Raw genomic sequence first — 10,000 nt, 5'->3', positions numbered from 1 at the left:
AAACTATCGGAACAATGGCGGACGCCCTTATGGAATATTTCTCCGACGAGCATAAAAGTGTATCCAGAGGATAAAAACATTACAAATCTGATCATGTTTTGACTTTCATACATTCTGATCGCATGGCATGTGAAAAAGTTCTAGCCTGCATGAAGAATAAAAAGTACAGATTTCATTTGTTTAGAACCAAGCTATTGGTTGCTGGGCGGCCGTGGCATCAGACTATTGAATCCAATTGCGTTTAGTATCAAACATATTAATATGGGCACCTAGGTAGATGCATGTTAAAGCCTGTATCCTCAATTGATATTGGTCCTCTTTTTTGTGAGGCGAGTGCTCTACCGCTAAACTATTGAGTTCTCAATATATTGATATGCAAATTTGTACAATCTTCCCTTGATCAATGCTTTCCCCAGTTTGTAGTTTGGGACAAAAATGATTCCTTTGAATTTAAATTCCAGTACCGACTGAGCTTTTTGAAGGATTATAAAACAGTTTGGCATAGTTACGAGGAAATAATCGTCAAAACAAGTTTAACACATTTCTTAAACTTGACAGACCTTCTCTTGTTTAAACAGACAGAATTCGCGTTGTTTGATGTCACTATAAATGTGAATGAAAAGAGAAATTGGTCATTCTATCTCTCTTCAACGAAGGAATTGTAAAATTCGATTCATTTTCTGAAGGGTCAAATCCTATTCCCCTTTCACAGGTAAATAAAGCTTTTAAAAGGTTTGTTGAGAGGATCCTACTAACACGAAAGAAGGTTTATGGAGTGTCAAAGATGTTGACATGGTCTTATTATATCCGCTTTTCTTTTCTCGCCAACCGATTTGCAATAAACATTAACATGTTAGACCATTTAGAAAAGAAGTATTGAAGTGCGTTCACGGGTCATTTTTCAGATGGATCCGTTATAAAGGAGGAAAATTTAACGTGTAGATCATCAGGCACAAACAAAGGCTCGTTAAGTGTTTTTTAACCACCAAAACTGCAAAAACTCTGATTTGAGCTATGTAATTTCTACTGACGAGTCTGATGTAGTTCTATCTCCCTCTGGTTGGATCTTTTGTATAAATCGTCCTCTTCGCGAGCGCCACAAACAAAGTTCCGAGTTGCGTTTGTGAAGTTAAGTGTAATCTTTAATCGGTATGTCATTGCGCAAGTTTGGTGATAATTGGCCAAAATAACTATCCGTACTTACCCTAGATCTTTTTTTCTACCATGAACAGAATATGAATGATTAAGAGACAATCGAGTCATTTTTGAAAATCAAAGGCGTTAAACACTGTATTCAAGCAATTCTAAAGCAATTTAAAACAAAAAGCGTGTCAGCTTCCGGAAGTCTCATGTTTGAGAGATTTGCCAAGATGAGGGTCATTTTAATCGAGTGATAATATTAGAAGGACGAATTTCTGACAAAAATTCTAAATACGTATTTTTTCAATATTCGTTGAATATTCGTTCATCAATAGTAAAACAAATCAGAAATTTAGACGGTTAGGTTACTTTTCCATAAAATACGAGCTGGGGCCAAAATTAATGAACCACCCCACCCCTTCCAAAAAATATCTTGATACAAAATATTAGAATGATTTCATAATTAGATATAGATATCAATAGATTAACGCCAAATAAAGTAAAATAATCAACGCAAACAAGGCATAATTCTCCATTATTTATTTGGTAATACCTGAAGACCAAAGCGTTTCCATAATATTGTAATAGCAATAAGCTTCAATGAAGCCAGATTGATGATGTCAGGTTGGGGTCAAATCAAACCCAACTTCTATCGATGCGTCATAACCATATAGAAGGAACGAAATTGACACCACTCAACTCATTGTAATTGGTTGTCGCCAGCTATTTTTCAATGAGTAGTTCTCACTAAAATTGTATCAATCAGACTATGGTTTTGTGTTTTGGTACGTTATACCCGGCTGGCGGATGTTGTAAGTAATTTGACCAAGCGGATAGCATCAACAGCTACTATCTCGATGCCATAATAAGAAAAATTAGGAGTCTAGCGTGGAATAGGGAATGAGATTAGCGAAGTGTAGCGTCCCTTGATTGGACGTCACCCATAGTCTGTGACGTCATCGGCGGAAAAGTTATTGGAGAGAGAACGTCATGTTGGTTGTGCGCATGCGTCTCTCGTCCTCGAAGCGAATAGTTGAACAATATGATTCACGAGAAGGCTGATACTAATCATACAATATTGATAATGAGAGTTATTATAACATATCATTTATATATTATGAAAAACCTAAAAACGCTATACTGTAATGTAATAAGCTCCAACGTAATGATAACAACACTACAAAATAATGTGATATTGATGGTGACAGTAACAATGATAAATAATGATAATGATAAATATAAGAGTAACTGTATAATAATGACAATGTTAGGGGTTGTGGTGATAATGATAACGATGCATGATAATGATGATGATGATGATGATGATGATGATGATGATGATGATGATGATGGTGATGATGATGATGAAAATAATAATAATAATAATAATAATAATAATAATAATAATAATGATAATAATAATAATAATAATAATAATAATAATAATAATAATAATAATGATAATAATAATAATAATAATAATATATAATAATAATAATAATAATAATAATAATAATAATAATAATAATAATAATAATAATAATGAAGCGCACAATCATGGTTATATTATGCTATTTTCTCATTACAAAAACAAGTCTTATCAAACAAATTCAATAATAATTTGTATAAGTGATCAAAACAACTTACATGCCCTCGTGCGCTAAGTGCTCTTATTACACGTAGAACGGCAATAATTAATATTTTGACTTATCAAAAATATGTCAAGATTTTATGTAACGCAGTAACCCCCGATGCTGAATTTGAATCATGAAGCATAGCAGGCCAATAGCCAAACATAACCAGTAGGGAAATACGTGACAACTGTCAAGGCGCCATTACATTTTTTCTTCGACAGAGGCATCTCTGTTATCAGTCAGGCGTTCATTTTACACATGTAATGTGAATAACATGTTAACACCCCGAGCAACAAATCGATTGTTTACTATTTCAACCACAAAATCAAAAAGTAAAGAAGTCGACCAAGAATATGAATAGTTACAACACTAAGACTTGATATCAGACATGTTGGCCAACATTTAAAATCAATACAAGATCTTGGAACGATTCGACAATGTGTAATAGAACGGCGGGAATGGAAATCTGTCACCTCTACAATAATCAAAGCAGCACAGGTGAAAAAGTCTGAAGGGCCATAAGTCAAGTAAGTCAAATTAAATGTGAGTAAAGAGTCATTTTCAAGGACTCAACTTTGTCGCCACTGACTGCGGGACTCGAAATATTCACCTACCGATCAGAGACCAACGACATAGGACACTACCGTAGAAGCTGATCTAACACAACACACATACACACACACGCGCGCGCACGCACGCACGCTCTCTCTCTCTCTCTCTCTCTCTCTCTCTCTCTCTCTCTCTCTCTCTCTCTCTCTTTCACGCATACATACATGCACACCAAATACGAGAAATTTACGTAAACATGGCTCAATAAATGAATCATAATATTGTGTTATCTTTAACGATGTGATTGAAAACTTTTATAAGTCTGTTTTTGTTCAAATATAGGGTATTAAATTTGATTTAACCAGATAACTACCGTACTCTAGAAATTCACGTATTTAAAAAAAATGGCCAGAAAACTCGTCCTTAATTTAAATGACCATCATCTAGGCAAAACCTCTCAAACATAACTTGGCGAGGTCCCATGTTTTAGAGTTTTTGCCAAGATGAGGATCATTTAAACCGATCGATATTGGAAAGACGTTTTTCTTGACAACGTTTTAAATACGTGTCTTTCCAGAGTATGGCCGTTATCGCGTTAAATGTACCCAACACACACTGGTCTATTCACAATACTGCCTTTGGCTTCTGGAAGATCATTCTTTTCTTTATCCCAATGGTCAAACGTGTATCTTTTCATACTAAAGAATGCGCCTATTAACTGACGACTGAGTTGAAGGTTAATATAGTAAGCTAATGACTGGAGGAGGGAGCCTATGGGGAAGAGCGAAGTGAAAACCTTCTCTGCAAATAAGAATGTGAGAGGGCCAAATTCATAAAATATGAACTCGAAATATTTAAAAAAATATCAGTAATTTTTTTTAAAAAACTCAAATAGATGGGGGCACTATTATCTATTAGTATATGAGATGATAATAAAGGTAAGGGCACTTAAAACTCAGAGACCGCAAGATTATTTTTTGGCGTCAACGGAACTAGGATATGCCCCCCCCCCCCCTCCCCACGAGTCCAAAGATGAGTGCTTTACAACAGCACCAACGACACTCCCATTTACAGGTGAGAATAATTCTAAATTTAAAGCCTACTAGGGAAGGGAAATCCTTACATCATTGAAATGGTTACGAGTAATTGATGATAACATGATATTATAAATCATGACCTTGAAAGTAAATTAAGCTTTGGTGTGCCAATCCCTTGAAACGATTGATCGAATGGTTAAAGACTTCCATTAAATATCTTAGATAATACAACAGTCATGATGATGAAAACAAGGCCAATCAAGAAGATAATTGAAACGAGGACAAGCGAATGAATTATTGTTAGTCTTAACCGATAATCCTGCTTATATATCTTTGTCGATGCAGGATATAAATGATTCCGGCCCCCAGAGCAAGACCCAAAAAGATCATACCAATAGCAAGCCCTGCAAACGATACGTCAGAGTAGGTAGTACCTTTCTTTCCGCTTGCCTCAACCTTCACTGCATTGGCCAGGGTGAATGTGTCGCAGCTTGCTTTGGCCAAGTGCGAAACATAACTTCGTGTTTTGATGGTAACAATCTGACACAGTGACGTCTCTTTACAAAAATCAAATTGAACACATCCCTTTCCAGCATAATTATTTTGGCAAAGGTAGGCACACTTTTCGGGACTCGAGACAGCAATAGTCTCCAGACTGTGTTTGTCATCAAAGGTTAAGGCAGTGTTCTTAGAGACCTTAAAGTTTACCAAATAGTCTTTTGAATAATGATCGCATGCAGAGTTTCCTTTCTGCACAGGATGCATACTATAGACATGTTTTTTACTGAGTAAGCATTCGTTTGTGCCTTTGCAGTAATTAAAAGATTTGCAATCGTATTTCTTGTTATGAATACATTTCATAGCACAACTGTCAGCGTCTTTAACATCTTTGTAGACATCGTTCGTGTCCTCCTTATTCAGTGTTAATTGACCCATTGATCTGAAATCGGCAAGGTAAGGACGTTTGTATGTATAACATGAATGATAATCTGTGCTATTGCTCTTTCTCTGTGGATAAGCATCACTTAGCACACACTGGTTTAATGGGCACCAGCTGAATCCTTTGCATCGATAGGACGCTCTACTTAAACACAGTTGTCCACAATCTTTGATATCATATGTCCTGGTAGTTTCTGTATTTGTCGCAGATGCAAAAGGCACCTTTATGAATCCATCATAAGATTCTGTGTTATAAAAGCTCTCCTTTGTTTTATCAAAACCCAAAGCAACCAATTTTACCCCATCCCCTTGAATTTGAATTGCCACTTCCAAAGACCCTGAGTTTACAGAGTCTCTCAATTTTGAAATTGCGGCTTTTAACGAAATCTGTGGTTTGCCATCTATATTTCTTGAGAAGTGATTACATGTGGAACTACTTACAATAGACACATATGATGGCAATGTTGAGTACATTTTCATCGAAAAGCTGTTGTCCTCATTCCTACACAGGTCATAATTTCTACAGACGAAAGAAGTTTGGGATGTGGTGTTTTCACAAACTGTTGCACTATTTTCAATGATGACATCGTAGTCAGCCTGGTCTAGTGTTTTTGATACTGATTTTAAGTTGTTTGCCTCTACCTCTCTATGATCATTACGTCGATAAAGGTACTGAGCAGGCGGGGGACCAGAAAGGATAACAGTGAAACTGACTGTGCGAGCTACTTCACTGAAATAACCTTGATCATATACATATACTTGAGCCAGGTCCAGTCCAGCATGACTTGCGATTGCATTTGTCATTTTTGCTAAACGTTCTTGTGAAAACAATTCTTCTCTGGTCACATCGCCCAGAATGTTAAATTTTAAATCAAGGGTCTCAACTCTTATCCCACAACCATAAAAGACAGGTTGTGTACCTAACTGCAACAACGGCAACGAATTGCTTTTAAAGTTAAAAAAATTGTAATGCTTACCATACATGAATATAGAGATAGGCGGATTGTTAGCATTATGTGTGAATTTCCAGTTCAGCTTACCAAAATAGGCGTCAAATGGTTCATCATTAATACTGGCTCCATATATATTCGTTCCGATATTTCGTTTGTGTCCTTGACCCCTGTACACAAGGGTTCTATTGAGAAACCACAATTCAGTTGGACTCATGTCGGTGATATAATCTCCAACCGAATGCGTTGTTGTACTAAGAGTTTTGTCACCATCCGGATTCATAGCTCTAATTTTGCATGGATAATTGGTGACGTCATACTGGACACCATAATTGAGATCAAACACTACCTTACCACGTGATCCATCAATTGACATTAATCCTTTGTTTTTGTCGTATGAAACGTCAGCAAAATCTACATTACCCATACCATCTACGATTTCTCGGCTGTAACTTACGGCATCTGGGGGAGTGGGCGTTTTTTTCATGTTAACTTTTCCTATAGTGTCACAAAATCCCCCGCCAGGTATATCGAATGCAGAAGGTTGAAGTCTATCACTGGTCACGAAATCAAGATACTCATAGTAATGATCAAAATGTTTTACCCCGGACTTCGTTATTTTACTTCCTATGACTTGTATCCGAAGCGGGTAAACCAGGGACCTCACATTAGATTCCGCAGGTGCCCAGTTTTTAGGAGTGAAATAATACAAAACATCGAATGTGTCTTGGTCATCCTCCCATTGCATGGATGTTTTCCAATAGTCTGCTTTGATCCCATCTATGGTCGTTACGCCTTTGTAGGTTATAGGACTTGTAGTGTTCATTCTGAAACATAAATATTTAAGGTTTTTATTTTGCGGATATGTTGTCTTGTGGTATGACACTCGCCTTCGGATTAGAAGGTCCTGGGCCTGAGACTTGCTCTGCACATAGTTGAGTCCTTGGAAAAGGTTCTTTACACACATTTTCTCACCGTTCTCAGGTGTAAAATGAGCACATCGCCATTAACAGCGTTGCCTCTGTCGTAAAAATAAAGGTATAATCGCCTAACAACCATCATGTCTCGACCTAAATGTTACGTGTTGCTGTTGGTCAGGGACCCTTTGGAAAACGCTTTGAGCACGTTTAGTGGATAATGCGCTATATAAAAGATTATTTATTTCAAAATATTTCTATGAGTAATTTCTTGCTTTTACAACTTTAATCACCTTCACCTTGCCATTGGTTATAGATTTAGACATGGGGAGAAATGTTATAGTTTGAATAACTACAAGTGCATTGGGATTTCTATTAAACTGAATCCTTTTTCGGCACAAGCACATTATATTCCAACTACACTAAAATCACCAGACATGCTAAATTACCCTCAGTTTATAGATATCTTTTAAATCATAAAATTTAATAGTTTGGCAATTTTGAGGGTTTTTTATATATATATATATATATAATATATATATATATATATATATATATATATATATATATAGTTTGAAGATGACGTCACTCAGGTCTTTGTTATTGTTTTTTGCCATCCGCGTTTATGAGTAATGCTCACTGAACTGTATTAACCCGACTATAAACGTTCATGGATGCACGCCGTTTTGTGTGTTGGTCCGTTATACTTCCGGATGGCAATGTTATGAGCTTCTAAGCCAAGCGCATACTATCTATATACAAGTGACAAAAATTTTATCAATAAATGATTAATCAAAAACAAAAGGTTAACTGTGCAGCTTAGTGGCCTGTTGTTGCCTTTCAGCAATCATATTTCGACCTACATGTTAAGTGGTGCTTCTTTGTAAGGCGCTGCTCTCAGCAGGATTAGTGGATGTTGCACAATATAAAACTCATTTTTTATTATGGCTGCCTCTATTCTCACCCCCCCCCCCCCCCCCCCCCCGGCCGATTGGATTACAGAAAAAAACGTCGCCGGCTTTTTGCGATTTGGATTTGATTGATTTTTTTTTAATTGTGCAACTTGTGACAAGAAACTTAACAAATTACTGCATTACAACCTTTGGATTAAACATACAACAATTGTGGACTACTATTATGAAGACTAGCATCCTAGGCTAGGGGGATGTATAGTCACTTCGTTTTATTATATTATTCTGCAGTACCCTGACATAACACGTTTTACTTTTCTTATTTCCTTGCTTAGAAAAGGCCATTTCAGATATCAATCGATTATAATGCTCCTCAACTTCTCCAACAGTCTCAAATATGAGAAGTGTTTGAAGTCTTTTTGACAAAGAATAACAAACACACACAAAAACAAATCCCCAGAACCCCCCCCCCCCCAAAAAAAAAAAAAAAAAAAAAAAAAACAAACAAACAAACAAAAAACAAAAACAAAACAAAACAAAAACAAACATAAAAAACTCAGAAAAAACAAACCTTGCACTTTTGTATAACGCAATATGCACTAAACGTACTTAAAGCGCTTTACAAGGGGCCCCAAGCCAACAGCAACACTAAACATGTAGGACGAGTCGTGACCCCTGTTATACATTACATATTTTCCTGACAGAGACAACGCTGCTAACGGCCAGTCACTCATTTTACACATGTGTACGGTGAGTCACTGCGACTAAAGAGTCTTGTCCAAGGACTCAACTATGCGCCTCTCAGAGCGGGACTCAGGACCTTCCGATCCGATGGCGAATATCATACGACAAGACCACATAACCGCACAAGGCGGAGGGCTTTTTGATAGGTGTTTGAAGTAGATGTAAGTTTTCTGGTCAAAAAACTGTTTTCCCGGAGTACCGTAATAATTATTTAACATCATTAAACTAAAATTACGCCCTTTCCCAACAGCACCATAAGACCCCGTGACGTAGGCATTCCGCGAAAGAACATAGATAATCCATCAAACAGGATGTCTGATGTCAACACGAATTAACCATGTTGTCCAAGTGAGCAAATTGGGGGTTAATATTCTTGCCCAAAGAAAATAAATAACGACAGTGCCTTAAGCGGGGCTCGAACCCGGGACCTTCCGGATCACAGTGCAATGCCTTAATCACTCGGCCACATCGTCCCCGTAATATAATATACTATTCTTTCATCTCTTTGTAGTTATGAAACGAGTTTTTTTTTAATCTGTCCAATTACACGAGCTTTCGTATGTGTTATTGCACGATAAAATCACCCCCCCCCCCCCCCAGTAAGATTATTAGATATGTTGTAACCAAATGGTATGGTTTTAGTACTTCTATTATTCACCGTACTTTGTATCTGTCTCCTTCTGCTTGAATGACACCTTGAACCCAAATTAAAAACGTTGGATTTGTAGTCACGAAGCACCAAAAAGGTTATTTATAATTACCAACCAGCTCTTTTACATCTAGAATTTCACACCAATAAAATGTGCGAATATATTTTGCAATCGTTGAATACGTTTTTTATTCAACGCGTTCAAAGCATTATTCAACGATTAGACTAGCTAGATATTTACGTATTTATAGGGAATGAGATTAGCGGAAGAGTAGCGTCCCTTGATTGGACATCACCTTACAGAGAGAACGTCAACATGGTTTTGCGCATGCGTCTCTCACGTCCTCGCTTTCGGTGAAGTGTCTCCGGAAGCGAGGACTAGAGACGCATGCGCACAACCAACATGACGTTCTCTCTCTAATAACTATTCCGCCGGTGACGTCCAATCAAGGGACGCTACTCTTCCGTTAATCTCATTCCCTATTAAGAAATTATTGGGTTTTTGAATGAGAGGGGTGGAATAATCATTA

General features: G+C 37.1%; 2 protein-coding genes across 2 annotated transcripts in view; one reads left to right on the top strand and one right to left on the bottom strand.

Moving 5' to 3' along the window:
* Positions 1–10,000, top strand: part of LOC144964247 (uncharacterized) — a 113,175-nt gene that overhangs the window by 86,068 nt on the left and 17,107 nt on the right. The window lies entirely within an intron of this gene.
* The window catches only part of LOC144964245 (uncharacterized), a 12,753-nt gene continuing 6,948 nt past the window's right edge, over positions 4,196–10,000 (bottom strand). Inside the window, exon 4 of the mRNA XM_078898299.1 lies at positions 4,196–7,076. Coding sequence (XP_078754425.1) covers positions 4,667–7,076 — 2,410 coding nt within the window. The 3' untranslated portion in view covers positions 4,196–4,666. The remainder of the gene's footprint in view (positions 7,077–10,000) is intronic.

The sequence above is a fragment of the Berghia stephanieae genome, chromosome 2 (genome assembly GCF_034508935.2).
Source record: "Berghia stephanieae isolate SIO BIC M18660-M18661 chromosome 2, UCSD_Bste_1.3, whole genome shotgun sequence".
NCBI classification, from domain to species: Eukaryota; Metazoa; Mollusca; class Gastropoda; order Nudibranchia; family Aeolidiidae; genus Berghia; species Berghia stephanieae.
The sequence above is the reverse complement of the archived record's forward strand: the minus strand, read 5'-3'. Positions and strand labels throughout refer to the sequence as shown.